Source organism: Cinclus cinclus, chromosome 4, assembly GCF_963662255.1.
Source record: "Cinclus cinclus chromosome 4, bCinCin1.1, whole genome shotgun sequence".
Taxonomy (NCBI): Eukaryota; Metazoa; Chordata; class Aves; order Passeriformes; family Cinclidae; genus Cinclus; species Cinclus cinclus.
Genome location: NC_085049.1, coordinates 18,651,707 through 18,678,202, shown reverse-complemented (window position 1 = coordinate 18,678,202; position 26,496 = coordinate 18,651,707). Strand labels below are relative to the sequence as shown.

The following is a 26,496-nucleotide window of genomic DNA, read 5'->3' as shown; positions in this document are numbered from 1 at the left end:
TGAAGGGAAATGTTAGGGTTTCTCTTCCGCTGACTCCTGTTATTGTTATATGAGCAGTACTGTCTGCCCAGTGCCCTGTTAAACCTGCTATAGACTTGCTCTAACAACAGAATTCCATTAGAGTGTTTAAAGGGTTTTTAAAATGAGGTGTTCCATACTACACAACTTCAGCTTTTCAACACCTGTACTTATGAACACAGAGCAGGTAAGATTACACTCACGGGATGCTTGCAGTACTAGTCACGCTGTAACAATGCCAAGAAATTCACCTAAATATATCTTTAACCAAAGTGATAAATCCTAACTTCAAGATCAAGAACTCAGAAAACCCTGTTTACACTACTATTAACAGCTAACTAATTCTAGCAGTTTGTTCTGGGTCCTTCTCCTTACTTCCTCAGGCTTTTCTTCAACTCTTCCCTCATGCAATCACTACCTTTGTATCTGTCTGTTGATTTGCTTTCCTCAATTACTTTTTCCCTCTTTACTTTGTCTGCCACCTCTGCTGCTACCACCATTTGCTGCTCTCCCCTCCACTCTATTGCTGGGGCTCTCTACTAGAACAGAAGCTACAATCCTGATTTTGTTAGTACTGTAATTGTACGAGACACTTCTGCAGCACAACTAATTCTCCAACTATAGAATGCTTAGCAAACTTGCCTTAAATTTTACCTGATAGTTCCAGAGAATCTTTTAACAGATTTACTTTCTAATTTATGAAATTTCAAAGTGGGTACTATTAATGACCATTTCAACTGCAGCACAAGAATATTAAATAATGCCTGAAGATTATTCACAATGCCTTTAATGTTAAAGATAGAAGTAGAGCCCAAATGGTTGCAAACCATTTTGAAGAAACAGAATTTTTCAAAACTGCACACAGATTTCATAGTTAGCAATCTTCAGGTTGGACATATGCTTAAATTTTAAGGTTTTCCATAAAGCCAAGCCTATATTCTAAGCAGAAGAACAGACATTGTGACAGGAAGTGAGATTCAATGTCAAGAGCTTCTTGGAATAGTTACATTCTCTGAAGAGGCATGTGGAAGGGATTGTAGGGTGACTAAATTTTTTCACTTAGTGAACATAAACTATAAATCGGATTTCATTAATGAAGTATTTATGCAATAGCAGGGATCCAGTTTTGGCCATATTATAAGCTCAGAGCAGCAGTGGGACTACAAGAACAAGTCATGTTATTTTATATTGAGCACTATTTTTCTCCTACTCCCTCCTTGATGTTACAACCAAAATATTTTTTCAGACTCCTCTTGCCATCCAGAACATCATGTCACCTTTAGGCACAATGCTGTAACTGAAAATACATACCAAAGACTGCAAGGAAAGCCTGCTCCCACGGGAAGCATGGCTGTCCTCCAGTCCAGGCTTTACTGGCCTAAGCCTCTGGTTATAAACCAAGGAGAGCAATTCAGCTCTAGGCAATGACCTCAGAACACACAAAGAAGGGCATTTTCTTTTGATGATGATCTGCAATTTCAGACTCACTTTTTTTGATCCCTCTCAGCTGCAGCATTTGCATAACAAAACCAAACCACAGCCTAAGCGAGTGTCCTTTGTGAAGTGACAGAACACAATGACAAGCACACTCTAAATCCTGTGCAAAGCCACAGGCAGGTATGTGATGACACCCGTTGGCAGCGTGAGCGATTCTCAGCCAAAGATCCCACAAATTAAGAATTACTCAACACCCTGAGAGACAGCAAAGTGTTCCATGAGGATAATGCCCGTGTCCTGTGAAATGGCAGGTTTGCCAGCAGACAGCCCGCTTGGGTGGCAGGAATTACAAGTTGTTTGCTACAGCCACCTCACAATAGCACCATTCAGCAGTGCACTGGTAACACAGTGATTGGCAGATCTTTGGAACAGTACGGTACTGCAGCTGCATAATTCCAGCATATTCCTGGTTTAAGTACAATGAGAACATTGAATTCTAATTATGTCCCCGCTTCAGTGTCTTTCCCTGGGCAGCAGGAGCCAAAATCTATTTTCATGTTTTTCCAGCTAAGTTCCACAAGGCATAAATTTGGCCATCTATCTACAGTGACAAATCGACTGCTGCTGTAAAAGAAAATGTCTAATATTTATCTTCATTCATAAAGCTTCACAGACTCATTCAACACTGAGGGAGTATTATCCCTCTTCTTACAAATGTGGTAAAGATTTTGCAGAAGACCAAGCAATAGAACTGGGGATGGGAGTCAGGTAGCTGGATCCCGATCACACTGAATTATCCAAGGCCCACTGCTATCCCCACAAAAGGCTGCCTGCTTTCTGCAGCTGGGCACTGTCAGAAAGCTGACCGTTTTCAAAGGTACCCATGGCACTACAATTAAATCAGTCTGACCCCTGCATCTGCTGCCATGCAAAAATTCAGTGACACTTCATTTTCTTGGAGAGCCAGGATTCATGCAAGTCACTTCATTCCCTTGCCTATGGTCTTCCAAACCAATTATCAGGTGCAGCCATCACAGCTATCACATCCCAAGCACTGAATACTTGCATACCCAATGGGTGGTTTTGAGATGCCTAAATAACTGGCTGTTCATTAACTAGACAGTTTTTTAATCAGCATGTATCTTGCTCAGAGGTGACCGTGGGTAGAAAGAGGTAAAAATAGGTTCAAGAATGACGACACATCTTGAAAGCATCTTTTGAGCATTAGTGATACCAGACACTGACTGACATGTTTCTCCCTGCCACCACTGGAGAGAGCCTCAAATTCTTCAGAGAAAACAGTTTTGGATTGGATGCTGAAATACTTTTGGATATGGTTCAGGAATCTTTGACTTGCCAGCGAGTGATGACGGGAGCCACGCATACTCAAAGCTACAAAGTCTGAAGAGTTGCACAGCCCTAAGTTGCCTTTTAGCACATCTGCACTGCTTCTGAGCCAACACCTCCTTGAAGACTAAACATCCTGCTGACACCAAAGCTGATGTGTGACCTTGTGCATGGCTGAACTCTGCCCTTCTGAGCATGTGGACTAGCCCATCAATTTAGTCTGTTATCAACAGGCAGCACTCACAGCTGCTCCAAAATCTCCTCTCTCACAATTAACAGTCACCTAGTAATTTTCAGAAGAGAATAGGGATTTCCTTTGTTAAATAATCTTCATTAAAAATATTATGATCTGCATTCTAGTAATAATTTTGTGTATTACGGTCCCGATTGTCTACTCTGTTAAAGTTTTCATGCTTTATGTCACCATACCTCCATCTTCATTTATCCAGTAGAGAAAGAGATTCATTGTTCCAACTTCAGTTATTTGGTGATCTTCTCCATAGAGCCACAAAACCTGCTGGCAGCCAAACTCCAGGGCTTCCTGCTGGGCATAAATAGCAGAACCATAATTCCTTCAGGAAAAAAAAAAGGAAAAAAAAAACAACAAAGAGTTAGAAGTACCTGGTTGGGCATTGTCTCAATTTAAACAAGATTTTGTGCACATCTACCTCCTGAGGAAGTGCTCTGCAACAGTCACTGCTTGTCCTTCGGATATTTTCACTGGAAATACTCCACTAGTATTTACTAGATCATTTGTACCTACAACCAAAAACTTTGAAGGGCTGGACAGCACCAACAACTCAAACATACCCATCCAAATCCTTTTAAACATACCTCTTGTTCCAAATTCTGGACATTCTAATTATTGCAACTAAAAACATTCAGAAAGCATTTATCTTTATTTAGCAGTCGGCATCTTTGAGAGAGAGCAACAATTCCCCTCCATCTTTTGGGGGTTTTTGGTGCTTTTCCTGGGCTTTTTTGTGGGTTTGCTTTTGTTTTTAATTCATCTACCTCATGTCAGATGGGTAATATATGTTAGATTAAACTCTTGGAGCATAAATATCACCAGAGGTGAGGTGGGATTTTTCTAACAAAAGACATTCACAGAACTAGCATCTTCGGGAAATGCAATTGTTTCTTGATGAATTCCATACCCTTTCGGAGCAAATGCTTTTCTAAAATGCTGCCTACAGAGTGAACCTGACTGAATAATGCCTGCTGCTTTGAGGGGGGAAAAAACTCCTTTTTGCTTCTGATGTTCAACAACCTTCAAGATGCAAAGTCAGCAGCTCCAAAATGCTGACCACACTGAAGTCAAGTTCTCACCTCTGGGCACAAATCAAGTCAGTAATGAAGGATGCACAAGAAACAATATATTTCTAGAAGCAAGCAAAGGTTCAGAACATCAGCTTGAATGAAGGAAAGTTAATTTCCTGCCCTCTGATTATTCAGCCCAGCTGAGCAGCACTTGACAGCTACTGACTTCCTGCCAAGCAAAGAAAATGGGTAGGACAATCTAAAGAAGGAGGTCAGTAGCCAGAGCTGTTCCCTGCTCTGCTGGCAGCAGGCTGCAATGCTGATGATGCAGCACAAAGTGGTAACTTGAGTGTCAGCTGTTGCAAGGACAAGAGGTAAAGTATTTACATGTACACCTTCCAGGTGCAGTTCCTCAACTTGACATGCTGCAAAAAATCAACTGGCTGTAATTTTCAAACAAAAATATGCAACTGAGTTGCATAAATAATATTTGCAAAGTACAGTTTTGAACTCTTCATTGTAGTACATTGCTTGTTTAACTACTGCATTTAATGTCTCTATTTCTGCTGGATTAGATACTTCACTAAAAACCAAATCTGCCTTGTGAGCTGTGTAGAAAATGCAGGATAATGTTTTCTTACCCTCCCAGTTTGCAATCTCCTGTTCCCCCTTTCCATGCTCTTACGTATTTTGGATCTGCCCATAAGGATATTGGATTAAAGCTTCCACTTGCAAAGTAAGAGCCCACAGGGCTCAGTATGACATACAGTAGGGCTTTAGTCGGCTTCTTCACTCCAAGGGAAGGCTGAAAATAGAGAATGTAAACAAACCAAAAGTTATTGGTATCATTTGAACATCAGGTGCTGCACCATCAGCTTTTGAAACACTGCTTTCAGTGGAACTGCAGCATAGGAGTGCTTTTACCAGGACAGTGCAAAGTGCTGCAAAGAATAAAAAATATTTATATAACTTTCCCCCTATCACACCAATGTAACAACCCTGATTTTATATACTGTCACCATTCACTTACAGCCGTTCCATTTATCTATATTTTATTCTAGTGCTCCCGAATAGCTTCAAGTTTTTGAGACTTCAAAGATTAGATAAACAAAGTGCTACATAATTATATGAATTAACCATACCAGAAGCCCACAAAGCCTTCTGTGGGAAGGACTGGCAAGACCACTCCTAGCAGTAACAACAGTGGAGAAACCACTGTCAGCTGCATTATTGAGAACTGTTCTGTGCCACTTAGAACTGGCATTGCTAGAGTTGAGTGCTGGCTCTCTGAATGCCTGTGTGATAGCTAAAATTATTTGCCTGCTAAAAATAGTTCACGCAACAACAGAGGAAATAACCAAGAATGTAAGTTTTTTCACCCAGTCCTCTCTGAGAGATGGCTTCTCACATTCCAAGTCAACACCATCAGTACTTGAAGATGGAGGTGGGAAGTCTGATGGAAGCCTAAATTCTCCAGGTGCTGAAAGGGCTCCTTTGATGACATGATAATTCAAAAGATTGTGCTGACTGGGTTTCTAATTGGGGTGATTCATAAAAGCCTAGTAGGATATGCAACCTGGAAACAACACATGATAGTTGAAAGGCCACAAGTGTTGGCTATCCTGAAACAAAGCTCACAGCAAAAGAATTTCCAAAAACAAAAATAGAGCTAACCACCCCAATTTTAATATCAGTACCTTATAGTCACTGACTGGAGATTCTTTAATCTGAAAATCTGCAACTGGTTTAAAAGCATTAAATTAATGGAGTTCCAGAACCTAAGTGAAACGTGAAACTCACGTATGGTAATTACAGATATGGATAGAGCAGATGTTCAGCTTACTTAGCTTGGAACCTACACTCTTTAGCTTCCTTGTCCTATACTCTACCTTTCTCTCTTGCTACTGCTGAAAAAAGGAACCCTGAAGGATTTAATAAAATAAACACTCTGTTTCTAATTCCTTTTATCAATACTATAGAATTGACTCACACATGAAACTCAGAGAGGACACATTAATACCTATTTGCTAAGGAGCCTCTTATTTTAATTTACAAGGCAAAATCTTCCAAAAAACTCCTAAGTTCAGGTACGACTCGAAATTACAAAAATGTGCACAGCAACTTGTGTTCCATCACGTTCCCTCCGAATTATCGGGATTTTGATATTACCATGTCACACAGAACTATCCTTTCAGCACAACCCCAATTAACAAGCGCTGCTCCGTTCCCAGTGCCGAGCAGTTACTCCGTTCACTTTCCGTGCCCTGAACCAGTGTGGCCACTAAGTGGCAGTGTGGTCAACCCTAAATTCGGGCTGCGGCGCTACAGCCGAGGGACTCCAAAGTAAAACCATAAAACCCATCTGCCCCCAGACTTAATCCTGTCACCAACTGACAGCTGAATATTTCCCGTTATGGATGGAGGACTTTGCCTTTTACCTAAATAAATATAAGTTAAGAGAGGGGAAAAATAATATTGCACACCTCAGTTCCAATTAGGGTCGGACGGATATACAGGCTGGCAGAGGTTGAGTGTGGGACCCACTCCTGTTCCACTTCCACAAGCTTACAGATGCACTCTAACAGCTCGTTCTGGTCAAAAGACTGGGAAGGAAAAGAAAGGGAAAAAAGCAAATGGAGAAGTAAAGCTGGAACACTTAGTGGTCTTTACAGATCCACATGCTACAGGGAACTTTTCCTCAGGATATGCAACAGCGCTGCACTGTAGAGGTTCACATCTTCCTTGACTTCATTCCTCACAGAATTTAGTATCCCATGGTCTTAGCTACTGTGCCTTTTTGTGCAGTATCCAGAATTACCTCCTTTGCTCCAAAGTATCCTCCTGAGATGGTAAAAAGGAGCCATTGACCCTTCTTGCCTCCAAAGCATGTCCACAACCCCCTGTGCAGCCAACTCATACTGCAAGCTACACCAGCAGCTCTTCTACAGAAAAGTGCTCTGGTTTACCACTCCAAAGGGCCATCAAGTCTCCCAAAGTTCCCAAGTTCTTAAAGCAATTAAGCTAATAAGCCTGGAGCGATTGCTAAAAGCAGTGTTAAGTTACTGGCATAACAAAAACCAAAAGGCACTCAAGAGGCTGAACAACTTAACTGAAGTGCAAAGAAGAAAAGGGAGAACATTAGCACCAGAGCAAATCACACAGCTGCCTGCATGCAAAATACCTGCAGAACAGCATCTATTCCTCAGAAACATTCTGTACATCTGAGGCAGCAGGAAGACAACAATGAAAGTAAAACACTCACCGTTCTGATTTCAAAATAAGCACTTCAAACAGTTTCTGTCAGTGCATATCTGCTAATGAAGTTGTACTGAGCTATCAGAGTTGAGTGTTTGATAAACGCTGCTACTGCAAAGTTTAGAGATTTGCACTCTGACAATGCAAACATGCTTTTACTTAAGGAGCCTGAGATGCCTTGGGTACCTACTGGCAGAGTTGTTCTCCGTGCTGATCGTGCCATCCGGTCCATGTTCAGGGTTGGCCGGAACAGACGGATTTTGCCATCCACTCCTCGGTACGCCTTCATCCCTTCGAACAGCTACCAAGCCAGAAAAGGAGGGAAAAGAAATCAAGTAATAACTCAGACATGTTATCCCATGATGATCTGTGCAAATTTTGGAAATAAAAACTTCACCTTCCTGCTCATTGTACTCAAACACGAAAAAACTAACTAGTGAATTCTGTCAATACACTCCAGTGAGATAGATTAATCTGAAGCATAGGCAGGTCATCTTTGTAATATAAACTTCATAATTCCTCATGATAACCTCACTTTCATAATTTGGTTACAGCAATTAAAATTTGTAGCATGTGTTTGACTTAAGGATTCCCTCACGTCCTGACTAATACCTGAGTCAAAATAGCATTTTCACTTATATAAGGGATCTATAGAATTTAATTTTTTATATATGCTAATTATTTTCAGAGCTCCGTCCAAAACACATCTTTGTTAGGAAGTATAGAATAAGGTAACTGAGAGAAATCTTGTGAAGCTCTTGCTGCAGCAGGAACTGGTCACTTATTTTCCCCCTATGCACCTATGCTGTGGATTACAATTTAACCTGCATGAGAGAGATGCAGCCTTACACTAGAGACAAAAATGCATAAAAATATTTTCTCTATATACTTTACAGGAAATACAAATATAGTTATCCCATCACACTGTAGAATCTAGACAATTGATGCTGACAATCAGAAATCCTTATCCTATCAATGCCTGCCCCCCCAGCAAAATATCCTGCAGCATCTCCTAACCACACCAGAAAACACACCCACCAAATATTCAGTTATTTTCAGTTACAGACTGGTAATTTCTGTTTGTACTTATAGACAGAAAACGTGTATTATATAAGCTCACACTAATAAATATGTACACACAAGTCTTACGTGGATTAGGTATTAAAGATTCACTTATGCTTACAGACAACAGTTCAGATTCTTAGAATTTTATCCTCCCAAGCATTTCTTAGTACATCAAGTTTCGAGGTAAATTCTATGAATTTAACTGCATCACTGCTGTCAGTCTCCTCAGGCTTCTCCTCCTCCTCTGACTGCTCCACAAAAAGTGGCTGGAAATAACTGCATCCTATGTTGTTGGAAGTCTAGATATGCAGCTTTTTTATTTGGAAAAAAATAATCCCATATTTGTGCACAAGTAATTTTAACAGAGTATTTCAGGTTTCACTGTTATCAAATTCTATTGCATTTTTCCATAAAGATCAGTGAAATGCAATCTTTAGAAAGACTGAGTGCAGTTCCACGGCAGAGCTAGATCCTTCCACATGACAAATTTTAATTGGGTTGTAACTGGGTTGCAGAATCCTGGCAATTTTCCTCAGACTGTGTGCCAATTATGTAGCAGAACCAGAATTAGAACCCAGAACTTTTTGCCTTCAAAACTTATCTCAGTCCTATGGCAATGCCAACCTAATTAAAAGTTTGACACAATTTTGAAAAAAAAAGCTGTTCCTAGGGAAGACATTCTAGCTGAAAAAAAAAAAAAGTCTTTATTAAAAGATAGCACAGCTGGTCATCTGGCTGATACTTTGATATGATTTTTACTGGGCCAGTTACTAACTGATAGCACATTGTTGGAATGTTACTTTCTTATCACAGAACACATTTTTCCCCCCCACCCTTCTCCCAAACACATTCACAGAACTTTTAATGACAGGGAAAAGGGAGGAATGTCACTACTAAGATTTGATCAATGGTTTGACAGAAGTAAGAATCACATCATTACTGAAACACAAAGCCTTCTCAAGATGTTAAATCTTCTTCTCCAAAAAGAAATACTTTTAATCTTCCAGAGCTCAGTAAAACCTTTCACTCATTAAGAAGGGAGACAGTGATGTGTTCCAGAATGCTTTAATGAAAGCAACTGCTGTGGTTGCTTGATGGTTGGTTGCTACAGTGGTGTGAAAACAGTATTATCTGACATCTGTACATCATGGGAGCTGGATCTGGAGTTCAGCAGATCCAGATTACCACACTGCATTATGAAGGGCAAGGAGAAAGGGGAGGGAATGCCAAATTCATCACTTTTATTATACCCACTGTGTATTCATTGAGCCACAGCAATGACACCAGATTCTCCTCTGTCTGTCCTCTTGGCTAGAGGAAACGTGATGCAATAAGGGTAAAAGAATAAAAAAAAAATGGAAAAAAAATAAGAGCATATTCATATTAGCAATTATTTCAGACCAGGCCAGAGGCCGAGCATTACAGCAATATGCTACTAAGAATGAAATACAGATTTGGGACTCCAGCGTGGTTTCTTACTTCTTGGGCAGATCAAGAGCTGCAGCCTCAAGTCACAGGGGCCTGTTGTAGTTTACACAGGACCTCTGCAGGCTTGGTGATTAGATGAGGAAAAAAATCAGTCAAAATAAAAATGGTGAAGGCAGGAGCTCAGGGACAACAAGCAGGGAAGGTTTCCCTTATACCAGTGGTTAAAACAAAAAAAAAATAAGAGGAAAAAATGGAAAAAATATAAGAAATAATAAAAGCAGCAGAAGCAACTCCACACACTTCATGGAGACACTCCCACCTACCCAGAAGTGGGAGAAGTGGGTTCCATTTCAGGGTCTGTGCCCTGCTGGGGTTCCCACACAGGTGTGAGTACAGCCAAAGCTGCTCTGAAGGCACGAAAGGCAGATTTAGGCAGTAATCAGCTAAGCACGGAAACTTTAACCACGCTGGTTTCCGACTTAACATCCCACTTCCCAAAGTTCCCTGCTGTATGTTCTCTCCTTAAACACACTTGTATATGCTGAGTGCATCAGACCTAGTTCTGAGCTCGAGGGACTTATTCAGAGTTTCAAACAAGCACCTATCTAGTCTGTCCTGCAATCCGAGCTGTCAACCTTTAAACCGGCTTCAAGTAACTTTTACAAAGTGCATGTTCAGTCCCCAAATTAAAGCTACTCTGAGAATTTCATGGTTTTACACAGTCCTGCACTACCACATCAGAGACAGTAACTCTGTCCAATGGACCAATCCACTGTCAGTGAAGAATGGTTTTTCAAACAAATTTATCACCACACAAGAAAGAGCTCACCTTCCCTATGCTAGAACTTTAAGTGTGCTGGAAACCCCAGGCCACAGTTGTTTCTGTGTTATGCATAACCCTGTTGTAAGTAATACAATTATTCTGGAAGAATACCAGTTAACAAAACAAGATGCAACTCAATACTAATGAACTTAACGCAGTAATAGTCCTTGTATTACAAAGCTGTGGCTTCCAGAGCTAATAAAACAAAACGATGGTTTCCAAATCAATTTACTACTCACTTCTATAGCATAATGCAGGGCAGAGGAGGCTGGATGTAATGAGAGGTTCTCCAGTGGCTTAATATAGGGTTTCTCCCATCCTGAAGCCAAGGACCATTCAATTGTCAGCATATTATCAGTGAACACAGTTCCAAACACCAAACCAGTGGGGTCTGGCTTTTCCTTGAACGTCGTAGCTGGGGTGATAATCAAGTCAGAAGCCTGGAGGAACATGGAGACAAAAATGAAGTGTATCAAAATAATGAAGTCAGACTGATTAAAAATTATTCTGCATCAGTGAACAAGGACAACCCTTAATATTTTCTCTGTAAGGATATTTAATGACATGATGGTTAAAGGCAACTAACCTTTAAATTGCTGGCAAAATATTCATTAAGTGCACACAAACATATACACAGTGCTGTTACATAAGAAATAGCATACTCTGGAATTCTGTTTAAGAATTAAGCTAAAAAAGCAATACAACGTACAAAACCAGAAAATTAGCACATGAAATCTCTTGGACACTTAGGTTAACACACCTGTACAAGTTCCAGAAACATCCAATTGCTGTACCTCAGAATGTAAGCTGATCATCAGAAACTAATCGCCATCACAACAAAGTAGATGTTACACTGTTTTTCCTTTAATACATATAACCAATGTGAAAGGTCAGAGCCAGCAGTCAGCACAATAACTTGCTCATTCACATACATACGTATTATCCTAGAAAGATCCAATCAGCAAAGAAGACTAAATGCTTCCGTGCATGAGAGACTGTAGAGACTCTCTCTTATAAGCCACAACTAGCTGTAGTCGTGTGCCACAGGATGCTGTACTGGTTTTGGCTGGGATAGAGTTAATTTTCTTCACCGTAGCTCCTGTGTGAATCATCCTAAAGAATAGCAGGGAAATAAAGAATGCAGATCTCTGGCATGTCACCCCCCTTTTATTCACAGGTAGGGACTGAATAACTAGAGGGAGCTACAAAGTAGGCAGAACCTTGATTCACCCTCTCTCTTCTCCTCCCATGCCACCTGAGTGTTTAAACTGTGCTGCTCAGAGGCAAGGGAGAAGTCAAAGAATCATATTTGAAGCTCCATTTTCCTTCCTAGGAAAGGAAAGGAAGCACTGTCCCTTATTACAGACCCCCAAGTGAAATCCTGCTCCTTTGCATTAGGTGCACACGGAATAGACTGGAACAGAGGTAGTCCAGAACACCGATCAAATTATTTGCAAATGCTCTAAAAAGGTGTTTCTGCAGGAGGTATCAGTGTCTTAGACTTCTCATCCCCTGCATGCATTTTGCAAAATGAGACAAAATCAGACCCAAGCTTTTGAAAAAGGAGTAAGTGTACTCCTCCCCACCTCTGTAAAGAACCTCATTTTCAAGATGTCTTTAATTAACAAAGACATGTTTCTTATTGATTAGTTGTTTTTGTTTAGGTTTGGTTGGTTGATTTTTTGTTTGTTTGTTTTTTGGTTGTGTTTCTGTTTTTGTTTTTTTTTGCTTAATGGCTTAGATGTGAAATTAACTTAGAGCAGGAGCACATGAATAGCTAAAAGCTTGTTTCAACTATCTCCAATTATAAGGCTTGTCTAGATATTACAGTGCATTAGTCTGGTTGAATCAATACATAATCTGATGAAACAACAATTACTCTTCTTAGCTCTTCCCTTTACTCTTCTGACAGTGAATGCTCCAGAGGGAGAAGCACCACCTAATGATGTCCTGAAACTAATTTTACCTGGCAACCTCTTATCACTCTTTAGGAAAAAAGGTATCACAGAAGACGTGGATCAAAATAAAAGCCACAGAGGAGTGTTTGCAATTATCCACAGCAAAGCTCAGCTCAAGAAAACAACTGCATGGGAGCAGGGATGTCAATGGGGCTTAAGTGAGAATGCAGAACACAACTGTATCTCTGGGTTTATCTCTGCAAAGAATCACAGCTTCTAAAGAACTCCACACTCCAGTGGTACCAACTGCTTTCCCTGGACTCCAGGCTTCTGCATCTCAGGTCACTTTCATTAGGGTAATTGCCTTTACAATAAACTGGCCTGAGGACCAAATTACCATAGGAAGCCTGTTCTCCTAGAACTCCCATCAGTGTGCTGATTTCTGCTTTTATGACTCCATTTGCTGCTTCCTCAGTGGTGGTAGCACAGCTACTTGAAAGGCATCACTTCAAAACAGTTTGCTAAGTTTGCTGGGGTTAACGAACAGCTTTTATTTAAGGACGGGAAATAATTTTAACCCGGCTCTTCTCATAAACCCACAAGCACCTGTAGAGGGAGCAGCAAGCTGCAGCCACAAGTGAAGGAACACTCACTGAGTGTTTCAGTTTGAGTCCCTTGAAGGCAGAAAGCCTAGAGAGGTAGGAAACTATAAGCCTTATCCAGAAAACAAGCAGACAATTTCCAGACCACAGAGCTTCCTGGAACTGCACAATCTGACCAGGGATCCCATTTGCTCTTTCTCACCTCCTTCAGAATTTGGGGAAAGCAGCTTTCCTTCAAACATTGTGCCAACACCTGAGTCAAGTGTCAGGTACAGCACTTGACCCATAACAAGTCCTTCAAACAACAGCAGGAACACCCTGGGTAAGACCTTAGAGACAGGCTCAACTGTGCAGAGCAATAGGGCAACAATCATTCAACAGGCAAAAAGGCCATTTTTCTCATTCTTACAGTCCTGTTAAACCCTCTGGAGATCCACTTTTTTGGCCATTACTTTCTTAATAACCTTTCTTAGGACTCTTTTCCTTTATCCATTATGTCTTTTTCTCAACTTTTTTTACCAAGCAGGGCAAATTAACAGCATGCAACGGCACCCAAATCTTTTAGAATCTAAATGCTTTTTATGTCAAGACAGCATCAAGTGCTGCAATGCATTTTGTCTTCTTTTTCCACGGAGGATAGATAATAAGAGTGGGAGGAGGTCTTGGAAGATCCCCTTGGAGTACTCTCTTCCACTGTGTGGTCTGTATGAACTATTACTTCTTCTGGGTCCCTGAGAAGTGGGACACCCTCCACAACATCTCACCTGGCTCACAAACCCTTCGGGCTTCACTTTTTCAAGCAGCAAAAGGAGGGAAAATCAAACACTCAGAAGAACCCACAACAAGGGAGCAGAGCAAGGCCAGGTGACAAATGCCAGGGTACTGATTAAGTATCAATGTTTATTATGTTAATATCACTCAGCAGAACATTATCACAGTGTACCCTGCTATCACCTATGACCTTTATAAAACAGCAATTTACTTTCTTCCTTTGCCAACATTCCCCAAGCCCTAAAAGCACCACAGTAAGATGCATTAGGGATCGGCATTAGCACCTAGCTAGATCTCCACTGTTCCCAAAGGGGAATTTTCAGCTAGGCTTGTGTTTTGCTTCCTTTGTTTATCTAACATGCTCTCAAGCACCTCTTGACGCTGTTGCCTAATAAAACCATTAAACTGGAAGGAAAACTGGTAAATGCCAAACAAGAAGGGTAAGGGAGATTAAAAAAAAAGAAGCAGATGTGGCACATGGTCTACTGAGTGCAGCTATTTGGCACCTGCTGCCTAAAGTAAAATGACATAGTCCCAAGCCTGCAAACTTTCCTTGTCACAGCAGAAAGGAATGTGGAAGATGCACCTGTGGCATACCAGCCCAGGAAACTCTGGCAAGGAATAGGAACTATCAGACTGCCCTGCCTATGGTAGACAAAAGGCTACCAGTTGGACAATGTTGATTTTCAGGGCTTATATGTCAACATTTCACCTAGGAACGGCCACTGGCCCAAAGAGACACTCTTTGAGAACCCCCTCATCGGATAAGTGCCTGCTAATTCCAATGCAGTTTCTTCCAGGGCAAAGCTTTACTCAGCTCAAGTAAAGAATATATACTGTGACCTCTTGAAATTGAAATTCATCATTTGATCAAAACAGATCTTCTCAATTATGAGCTGAATCAAATTAAAGGTGATGTGCTGGGCCGTGTCAATTATAACCAAAGCTTTGACAAGACATCCTGGTGCCCAGCCAAGCTTTCAGTTTAATGCTTGTTCCACCCACCCTTTGCAATAGCTTAAAGTAGACTTGAAGCTGATAGCAGCCCCTGGCCAGAGCTGTTACTCTCATTATTGCATTTCTACCTTTCTTACCCTAGACAGCTGTCTCAGGTATGTGCAGATGGCAAGTGCATTCTTTGTCCTCAGCTGCAGTTATTTTCACTCCACTGAAAATCCAGTGAAAAATCTAGACCATAAGCAGTCAGTTGTGCAGCTGGAACTGGTCTAACTCATTTGACATACCCAAACTTTTCTAAACACTGTGCTAGGCCAGGCATTTCTATCACTTAATTGAGTAAAAACAGATCTGACAGCCCCAGCTGTAAAACAGCTCACAGGTTACCCAACAACAGCAAGTTTCAGTAGAAAACCTCAAAACGTTAACATGCACCCAAATGAAACTGACTGGTATCTCTCTGATGAAATAAGTAACCTCCCTGACTTCCAGTCTAGGTGATTAATTCAAGATCACAAGCAACTGCAATAAGTTTTTATCTTATGCTGAATTTGTAAGCATATCCTAGGAAACATCAGGGCCTTCTAATGCAATAACAAACACGGAAGCACAGGCAAAAATCAAGTCATTTCTTTTGCCCTTGCACTTTTGAACAGCAGTGGAACAAATTCTGAGAAGGAGACAGATAACAAAAAGCATAAGGAATTACTATAACGGGGAAAGCTAACAAAGCATAGCTGAGAAGAGTTGGAGAGACTGAGTTTGGGTCTATACAGAATGGTATTGAAGCAGGCTCCAGGGATGAAAATTTCCTGCCTTTCAGCCCTAATGGCTACGGCACCCTCATCTTTTCCAGCACTCAGCCTTCCAGCCACTATTCCCCACACCTGGGGCATTTGCCTGTGGTTGTTGTGAGTTGTATCTGAGAGCTTGACAGGGCAGGGGTGGGAACCAATTTTGTGCAGGTCTTCATGTCAGTGGTATCAGGAATGCTCATAGGACATTGAATGGATCTTGGTTTTCAACATGCTTAGGATACCACAGCTCAGTAGATGATAGGACCAAATGTCATGGGCCAAGACAGTGTAATATCTGGGTGATATGGTTTAGGGGTTACAGTGAGAGTGTTGGATTGACAGCTAGATTTGATGATCTTAAAGTCTCTTCCAACCTTGATGATTCTGTGAATAAGGAAAACAAAACAAAACCAAACAAGTGATGCAAAAGACCAACCACAATGGATCACTACCAGCCACCTGATGCCTCACCATGCAGGAGGAGCAGGAGCTTGCAGTTGTATTGCTTAGCAGACATGAGGAATGGGCCCCAGCAGGGCCAGCTGTGATGGCTATATCCCCTTCCCAGCATCCTGTGTCCCCCAGCCTGCTCACTGGTGCTAGGGTGAGGAGCAGAAAAGGCCTCGGCACTGTGCACTCACTGCTCTGCTGTGGCTCAAACAGTGGCACATCACCCACATTGTTTTGATCACAAATTCAAAACAGGGCACCACAAAAAGCTAACTTGATCCCATCCCAAACTAATCCACATGCTCTTGCGCCGGTGCTCTCATGAGACATCAGGCACAAGCTGAGCACCAGCCTAGGGATGCCCTGGCAGTCCTGGTCACCTTCTGTCCCATAACCTGCCCTCAGCTTCATGGGGAAGCTGGAAACAGGGCAGACACAACAGCAAGGACTGCCTGGATGTGCCTGATGCTGGAGCAGCTGGGCATCAACACTTTCCCCTCTTCTCCACCAGACCCTCATCATGGGAGTCGACCAAGCAGTCAGGCAGTTTGATGAGATGCAGATTTGCTGCCATGCTGGAATGTGCCTTCACCAGGAGCCAGGAAGCACAGGGAGGAAGAGGGCTTAGTGCCAAAGCAGCAATCCAGTACTCTGCATGGGAGCTCCATCTCCCCTCAGGGGCTTGGGGAGGAAGGACTAAGAACTAGGGCTCTGCCAGGCCATCACTTGCTGTCCTTTGTCACTTCGTCCTCACAAGCAGCAACACATTTGCTTCCCCATCTGGGAACTGCAGCTGTGCTTTTTCTTGCAGACTGCACTGACAATTCAGAGCTTGTCAGCCCCAGCACATCCAGTCATGCAGGCTGTCCCATGGCTCTCTGGTGCCCAAAATCAGCAATCTTTCCAGTCACCCTGGGACAGACCACGTCCGATGCACGAAGGCAACAGTGTGCACAAAACTCACACAAACAGCCTGAGAAACACCACAGGTCCCCCAACTCTGTGCCAGCTCAGACTGCCAAGACCAGCAGTCCCTGCCCTGCCAGCCAGGCGGCACCGGGGTGTCCCATGACTCTTTGGCAATCAAAGCAGCAGCCCGGAGCCAGACAGGATCCAGAACTCCTCAGGACATCAACAGCAGTCACAAACACCACGCAGCACAACATGGCTCTCCCACTGCTCCATGGCAGTCAAGAGGGACAACCACTGCCAGCCTGGGCCAATTCAGGAACAATGGTGGATGAGGAAGCCCCACAGATGGCCAAAAAGCACCACAGACTCAGGCATGTGCCATCCCCCTCACCCACCACAAAGTCATTCTGCTTGTTGGCACTGGGAGATCCCACGTTCATTTCCCACTCATGCCCTGTTTCTTTTCCCTTCACCATCTTCTTTGGAAAAGACTGCTAGTTCTTCCAGCAGAGACTATCACTTTTCGTACAGAGCCAAGCCCTGTATGGCTCTGATCACAATAATAAAGTCTACAGTAAAAATAATACAAACACACAATTCTATCAACTCAAAAACAAGAGAGTCAAGTTCTTAGAAATCTATTACCAGCTTTGAAGTATAAAGTAATGTTCATGTAAGCTATCCTATAATCCCTTTACCATCAATACTATATTAAATTTACAACAGAGCCTGAGGCTTGAGAATGGAAAGTGTGCCAAGATATAATAAGATCTGAAGAGGAAAAAAGCCCTATTTTTACTACTACTATCACACACACACACACACACACACACACAAAATCTTCTGCAATCCCAGGGTAAGTATCAAAAATATTAGAAATCTTTCAACATAAAGCTTCCTTGAAACTTCATCTGAGAATATGTTAGCACATGTAATTGGACTGAGTCCTGGAATCATTGCATCAGGTTGGCTGTACATTGGGTAATAAACCACAAAACAAATGACAAAGCAAAGGAGAGTCAAGGCTCTGAATCAGTTGTGAGACAATCACAGAAACAGCAGAAAATGCAGCTGGAAGGACTATGCCTAGTCCCTCTAGATCCTTGGCAAGGCATCTAACCTAAACTATTCGTAACAGATACTTCTCAAATATTTGTCTCACCAAAGAATGAAATTCTGCTACACTCTGCAAGAAAAGGAGGGCAGCATAACCTACTGCTGGCTTCTTTAACCTTTCCCCTGATCTGACAGAGGCTCCAACTCTGATGCAGCAGGAATGTTCTGATCTGGAGCAGTAGGCAGGGAAGTAAACCTGCTCTGACAAGAAAACAGAAAAGTGGTTGGAATTGACATAAACTTCTTGCCTAAAGGAATAAAATGGGCACCTAGGGCAGCAGCACAGCTGAAAATATATTCTAAAGCCCTCAAAACACAACAGAAGGGAAATAAAGATGTTGGAAAGCTACAGTCAAGCTAGATAATAGAGAAAGCAGAAAAGAAAATCATTTTGCCCTAAAAACATATCATTCATTTCAATACCACTAGCTAAATTTTAGGAGTTTATCCATGTTGCTGAAAAGCTGCCTGAATAACTTCCCATTGATTTAATCCAGAGACCATTTAAACTAATCATGACCATTTTTTCCAGTTTTGTAGGAATATGGATTGTAAGGCAGGCAAAACTTGAATATTTACAGCCTCATCCATTTCTTCTACTTCAGGAAAATTATGTGGATTTGCAATTGTTTGGTTTGTGACATTTTTCCTCCATTATCCAATAGTCTCTTCTTCTCTGACATGTTTCAAAATATGTGTTTTTAAGGTTAAGAAAGATGCTGGAATGGGGTTCCTATACATCCTAATGAAACATTCCACCTGATCTTAAGGAAATCTTAAGAAAATAATCGACTTGATTTTAGTGGAGTCTACCATCTCTATTCCATTTTTTTGTATTTTCAGATCTACAAAAACAGTCACTTGGTATGTCTTCTATCAAGACGTTCTCTAAAACATTTCAAAAACTATTCTATGTATGTAATTCAAACCACGAAAATTCTGATGACACCATTAAACATTGGAATAAAACTAGACACACTTACTGTATTTTGATGCCATGAATCACTTCTGTTTGCTAAGAGCTATTCCAACCAACTAAGTGGGGTGATCAGGAAGTGTGAGCAGGCTTAAATGCAGTCATTGCACTGGTGTGAAAAACACACCAACACACTGCTATAAGCTCTCTGTTACTTTTGGGCAAGTCAATTCTAAAAATCCTCTCTGGCTATGCAACTGCACTTCATATCTACAGTGTAGATACTTTTGGACTCAGATTAGAAAAAAAGCAATTTCATTTAGGGAAACATAGATTGCAATTCCATAATAGCAGAAAGTCCTCTCGTAGGTTTGTACACAAACATTTTCATAAAAACAGAACTAGAACCATTCTTCACTAATGGGAGACATTAGCTAGTTACCTAATTCATATGATTTGGTATTAACACAAACTGTTTCTTCTCAAAGATCTGACAGCTTGGTTAATGCAATTCCTGATGCTGTGCTGCTCCTTGCCTTCCAACCACTGTATTTCTGCATAGTAGCATAAACACGATGTTCCATTTTTAGAAGGAGTTTGCCTGGGAGAAGGTTTGAGTCTAACACAAGCTGAGGGCTCACAGTGGCCTGTGACATAAGACTGGAATAGAGAGGTCTCTGACATTTCACCAATAACACGTCTTTGCACTAAGATTCAAGACACTGCTGTCTCCTGGTTTGGAAAACATCATTTGTATTTCACATGAAGCAACTGAAACAAAAAAAGAGATTTTCGCATCTAACCTTCTCTAAAAGAAGTAGCCATAGTGAACGAAGAAATGAACTGCAAACCCAAATTTCAGACTAACAAGTTGGATGTAGTTTCCCTACGTAGCCTGACCACTCACAAATATGTTGTGTGGAATAGCCAAGAATAGAATCATAATCTCTTATGTCCAAGTCCTGAGCAGTTGCAATTAAATCTTCTTACCCTGATTTTAGCAAGCTTGCAGACATGCAGGGAAGTGGATTCATGGAATGCAGGCATTCAAAACCTTTTGGAAATATAAAATGCTTTCATGGTAAAGTCTCTATATTATACAGGAGTTATGGGAACCATTTCAGACATTCAGTTAACCACACCTGGAATCTTTCTCTGATTCCATCTCCCTTTCACACTGGTAGACAGAAGGCAAACTTGAATATTGCCATGAAATTCAGTGTGTGATCTGCCAATGAAACTGCTACAGTTTGCCATTTCATTCCACTCAGTACTTTCTTAGGGACTAAATACAGGATTAATATAAACCTCTTCCAATCTCTAGGCTGTTAATTCATGGAAAGTTAGAATATCCTCTCAAAAGTAAGATTTCAAGGAAGGCTGAGAGAATCCTATGGAAAAAAAAAATAATCCACTTAATTCTCTTCCAAAATTGTAGCTTCTATCCAAGTTCAGCAAAGAAAATATTTACTGCCAAAACTGGGGAGATGATATCACAATGACATTAAAATTTAAGAAATCTTGGAAATAGGTATGGACACTATGGATTTTTAAAAGTTTTGGAGTCAGTTTCTAAGTTTACTTTGATCAGTAACTTGTGCTAAGCTTTGTATTTTCAAAGTAATTCTTCACCTTGGGAAAAACGAGTCCAGAAAATGATACAAGCTAAATGCAATCTCCAAAATTCCAGTACAATTTCTGTACTTTTATAGATACATCTTAAGCTCCTAGTGAAAAAAAGTGATAAAGCATCACTTTCTTGTGATGCTATAAATCAATTCAGCCAGACTGCCCCTGGCTGTTTTTTTAGCAGCTTCCTTTATCTTGGCTAAAAGCTCCTGTTACTTGCCGAAGACAATTACCTTTATTTGGAAATCCTTCAGATAATGGGACAATCAGTTCCTCTATCACAGCTTAAAAATCTATTTGCCAAAAGCCTGAAATTATTTGAAAAACATTACCCACTTGAAGAAAACAAAACCACTTGTCATCAAGCTGAAACTGAAAGGAGCTTCCACACATCCCAGATTTTTTTCCTAATAACTGGATTGAGAGCAGCAGGTATGTGTCAGCCTAGTCCACCTATTAATAGTAATACACAAAAGAGTTTGTGCCATGCCCATGTGGATGCAGAGTATCACAGAAACCACTCAACACTTTATCCTGGAACTGGTTTCCCTCTTGAAAGTTAATGAGGGAATGGATTTGAGTGTAAATCACCTCAAATAATTCTGCAGCATACATGTATCTACTAGGAGGCATAACTAGGTGATATGAAAGTACAGTGATTTAATAGTGTTATTACTCACCAATCTTTTTTAATTCAACACATCACGAAAAGCAAATGGTTTTGTTACCCCTGACAATAACATAAAGTAAACAGATTCAGCTGAAATCAAGATAAAATCAGAATAGCCTTTTCTAAAGCAGAGCCCAGCCCACACATGCTAAATACTGTTATGACAATAACACAACTGGCCTCTAGCTTGGCATTCCTGATCTAACAGTGGCTACAGCTATGTACTTCCGTGGAGGTGATACAGAGATGACCCACCAAATGGTAACTGACAAGGCTTTAGCTTAAGAGGATCAGACTGGACACCAGCAAAACCAGCATTCTTTAAGAGAGCAGCCCAGCAGTGCATTCAGCAGACAAACCACAGAGAGCCTGCTCTGGTGCTGATGAGAGCCCCACTTTCAGTGGCAGAGTGGACTGGACGGCCTAAGGTTCTAAGACACAAAGTATTTGGAGATCCTTACTGCATCCCATTACACACACACCCATCCATCCAATTGGTTGTTTCTCTTTTATTGCTTCAAGAGAGCTTATGTAAGAGCAGATTTTATATACACACATTCTGGGGAGCTACTGCTCATCACAGCATCAAGATTTCATTACATTTCTATCATAAATATTTCCCCAACCAATTTAATATAAAGGAAACGTTCTATCTCAACAAAGAAAATTTATAATGGAGTCTAATATATAATTTAAAATGGCAATGCAGGGTATTGTTCTAACATCCCTACCTAGCACTCAAAACCCCTTAAGAATCAATAGTTGCAATACAACAAAAAGCCTCACTGAGTGCAAATATGCTTTGGTAGCCAAATAATTTACTGATGTCAGTAAAAATGACAAATTGAGGACAAGCTGGGGAGGAAATAATATATATTTGAAAACATATATATCATGTAAATTGCTTTATATTTATTAGCCTTGTAGGTAATGTGGCAACAGTAACTGTGTGTATTTCCTCCTTCCAAAAATACTTCAGTGTTCCCTTGACCCAGATGCTTCGAGCATCGCAGTAACTTTACCTACTGCTCCTATAAAATGAAAACAGAGGAAAACTGATCAGCAATTACTAAACTGCTCAAGAAAAGGAACTTTACCCTTGTCACACTAATGTATTAATATGATAAAGTCAATTAGTTTAGACTTTAAGATGATGTTTCAAAAACCAGACTATTTTGTATTTTATACCCTTTGATCTTTGCAGTGGATGGAAAACAAGAAAGTTCAGTAAAAAATCAATTTTCATCTTTCTTAAAAAAACAAACAAACAAAACAGGATCAGAGAATTGTTTGTTGCTTAATCACTGTCAGCAAACTTTTCACATACAAAATAGTTTTCTAAAATAAAGCTTAAACTTATTTTCTCAAAATAGATTGTTCTCGCTCCCAATTCCCAGAACAAGGAATCCTATATCCCACTTTATTTACCACAAATCATAGGCCCACTTAGTATAAAAATGGTTATGGCTCACAGTAATGTAAAACTTTCACTGGCAATCTCTCAATTTGAACCACAAGTGGAAATTTGAACCTGCACTGGAAAAGGAATTTCAGTTCCTTCTCATGTAAAATACACTACAGCTTTAGATTCTATGGAAAAATTGTCAGAGATTTTTGGTTGGGTTTTTTTGGGACGGGTTGTGTATGTAGAGTGGAAATAACCTTTACGCTCAGATTTGCACAGTACTTAGGACAGTGTCAGCTAATTCACAGCTTGAGCTTTAAAATGTTACAGCACTGCAAGAAATAAACGAAAAACCATAGATCATTATGAAAAATTCAATATATCCAGCATCCCATCTGGCTAGAGGTGAGATAGCTTTGAACTGGAAGCTATGCAAGCATATTAGCAGAGCACTGAACTTTTTCTAGCAAGTCCAAGATCCCCACAGGTATTACCAGTGGGAGCACAGCACTGCACTAGCCTGCCAATGCAGCTCCAGTCTGCCATGGGCTCAATATCCCACTGGCTCAGAACCTGGAAGGTTGGGTCTGTCTGCAGAAAACTCTGTGGGAGCACTCACAGATATTCAGAGTAGCACAAGCAGGCTTTCAGACACAGAAGCCCCAGTTAAACATTTCCCATTCTGCCAACACAGGTCTTCACATAAGCAACTCAATCCAGACCCACCTGTAAGCTACAGCTACTCCATTCTACTTTAGTATAGCAAACTAGCCAGTATTCCCTAGAAATTCCCTAGAAAGTCTGCACTACTTTGGCATGCTAAATAGGCCGTTAAAAAGTAAAACAAAAGATACTTTGCACTATTACAATGCCTATTTTTCCAGAGCTTCAGATTACTGAAACTCAGAGAAACATTACAGGAGTAGGTAATATGTTTTTAAAATGCTCCATGTATCAGTCTCAAAGGGAAAACAAAGACAAATTTCAAGACAAAAGGCTACCTTAAATAATCTCCTGGATATGAGAAAAATAAAGCGCATCACAGATGCCTTTAGTTTCTTAACATCAAGTATTAGGAATTCCAAGTCAGAACTAGTTCACACTTTAAAAGAAACCATATGGAAACAGACTGCTACCTTCTCCTAACAACATTCATTCTGTCTTGTGACAGGACAGTAAGCAGAATGAACGCATTAAAGGAACTACCAGATTTTTAATCACAACAAATTTAAGTGCCTTGGACATAATTGTGTACTACTTTATGGTATTATTGGATGCAAGCATAAGAACAAAACCAGATACATGCATTTCTTGATTCAACTTCCCAAAAAACCATTCAGTGATACAAAGGATGACTGTACTCTCCATTACTGGCACAATACCCCCCTCACAGAGATCCAGTGCTGGCAATAGACAAAAATGACAACTTAGGTGTGGTCATAAATCATCATCTGCTATTTAAAAAAATATATATATATAAGTACATGCAAGAGTTGAGGGAGGGAAGGTGATTTTGCTCATCTGGAAGGACCTTGGTAGATAAATCCTGGAGATCTGGCACTTTCTACAATACAGGAAACTGTAGCATAATCACTATTTCCTTCATTGTTTTTTAGCTGTACCAAGATCATTGCTCACATGACAACTCTAAATGCCATACATTAAATACCTCGTGTCTTGGTTTTGAAAAGACAGAGCAGGGCCTTCCCTCTGAATTAGTAAAATTTTGGAATTAAGGGGGCTCTCAGGGGAAGTTATGGGGATAGGAATAACAGTTCTTTACTGATATTTGTGTAGCATTCCTCATCCGAGAGCGAGGATGAGGAACCTCTCCTTTACCTGCCCCTGATCTCAGGGTGTTCCCCCTCCTCCCCACCCTTCGAGAGAAACTCCAAAAAGGGACAGGGAGCCTCTCCCTATCACTACCCCTCTTGGCATGTCAATGGAAAAACGTTCCACAGACAGAGAGGAGATGGGAAAAAAAAAAAGAAAAAACCAACCCCCAACACCTTGTAAATCACAGACCTGCCAGTATGGGATTTTTAACTGTAGAACTGAGTCAAATTAAGGTAGTTCAGTGGCAGTCAGGATGAAGGAAATGCCATTTCTGACCTGTTGCTTTTAAAACAGTACATGACAATAGAGAAAAGCAAGCAGTTAGTAGAGGGGCTCATTGCCTGCCAGAAAATGTAGCAACATTCGTGCCTTCCCTCCCAGTGTACAGGGACTTGCTGACTCCACCTTTCAAAGTCAGACAGAAAGTGCAGTAAAATTCAAAGCAGCTCACCCCACCTAAAAAGCACAGCTCTGCATTCTAAACAGAAATGCCTTCAGAGGGCTAATCTGGCATTCAAATGTTGGGCATGACCCAATGTAACCAATATGTTTCATGTAAGCTTTAACCAAAACCATACCCTGTCTTCTACGTTCCCACAATCTTGGATTGCTTAGGTCATTGGCACAAATCTGCAGCTTTCTTCAGCATAGTCAGCCCCATGGGTCAACTTGATTCCTTTGAAATATTATTAACTACAGTTTCTGAAATTGTAACTGTAACTGTCTTCCACAAAAATGTTTGCAAAGTTCCCTAGAATGAATGCAGGCTATTTTATTCTCATTTTCTGTTACTGGTTATTTCTTCATTTATGAAGATTTTCCTTATTAATTATACTATGAAGTTAAAGAGACTGAAAATAATTATTATAATGCATGATACTACAACCAGGACCTATATTCTCACCTTATCTTTCATACACATGCTTCCCACAGTACAGTACTTTCTAGAAATCTCTACCCCTCTGGTGACTGCAGCTAATCTTCAGAAACAGAGCCATAAGGCAGGAATGAAGTCTTACAAATGAGACTCCAGCTTGAGCCAGCTGCTTTCTCCTAGCATTATTCCCTTTATAACCATCTGTCTCACCTGCTAATGTATTTTTCCCCTCACCCAGCCTCTCCACTACAATGATTTGCCATTCTGGCTAACACACAAGTATCAATGGAAAGGAACCTGGACTAAATCCAACTTTGTGCCACCCAGTATTTGGAGCCTTGGTAAGGGACCTGCTTGACTGCTGGTATAATTAAATTTGCCCTAAGTCTTCTTTAGTTTATGCCAAATTCACCTGTGACCCAAACACTACCAGAGTTTGTTGTCACTCTTGTCTTCCTTCTGGACTGCCTCAATGAGTGAAAGATATGCTTCAGCTTCATTACACAAGGGTCTCCTCTTGTAAAGCCATTCTTGCTTGCAAATACACCAAGCAGCATACTCTGCTGAATCTCTTTACTGAGATCTATCTACTGAATGTGATTCCACAAAACAGCCCCTGCACTCCAGACTGATTTCTTGTGGTTTCAAAACTCATTGCATGCCTGCTTGTCAGCATTTTCCAAATCAGACCTTCTGGCTGAAAAGTCATCCTGAATTTTCCTCCTTGGGCAGAATTGCCAGAGAGATGCAACACAAAGAAATGAGGAAGAGAAGAAATGGGAAGGGCTGAGAATGAGGAAATAGAAATTAAATGGCATGTTGCTACAGAGTAAAATTCTGTAGTCATGGATTCTCAAGAATTCTTTGCTGTTTTCAATGAGACCAACGTCAGAATAAACCTTATCGAAGAGTCCAATATATTTACTGCAGCATTAACTTTTCATATCTGTTTAAAGCCTGACAACTGAAGGGGAAATAATTACTTTAGCATAGTTCCGAAGACTGCACAGCAGTGGCACTGTCCAAA

General features: G+C 40.8%; 1 protein-coding gene across 8 annotated transcripts in view; it reads right to left on the bottom strand.

Annotated features, from left to right (window-relative positions):
- Nucleotides 1-26,496, bottom strand: part of BCAT1 (branched chain amino acid transaminase 1) — a 36,880-nt gene that overhangs the window by 9,683 nt on the left and 701 nt on the right. Inside the window, exons 2-7 of one of the 8 annotated variants that reach the window (XM_062490868.1) lie at nucleotides 10,873-11,073; nucleotides 9,637-9,693; nucleotides 7,508-7,618; nucleotides 6,546-6,665; nucleotides 4,704-4,867; nucleotides 3,232-3,374 (exon numbers count right to left, since the gene is read on the bottom strand). In XM_062490868.1, the coding sequence (XP_062346852.1) occupies nucleotides 3,232-3,374; nucleotides 4,704-4,867; nucleotides 6,546-6,665; nucleotides 7,508-7,618; nucleotides 9,637-9,693; nucleotides 10,873-11,073 (796 nt within the window). Of the gene's footprint in view, nucleotides 1-3,231; nucleotides 3,375-4,703; nucleotides 4,883-6,533; nucleotides 6,666-7,507; nucleotides 7,619-9,636; nucleotides 9,694-10,872; nucleotides 11,074-26,496 lie in introns of those variants that run through there. The other 7 variants (XM_062490871.1, XM_062490870.1, XM_062490874.1 and 4 more) reach the window with 7 other exon arrangements.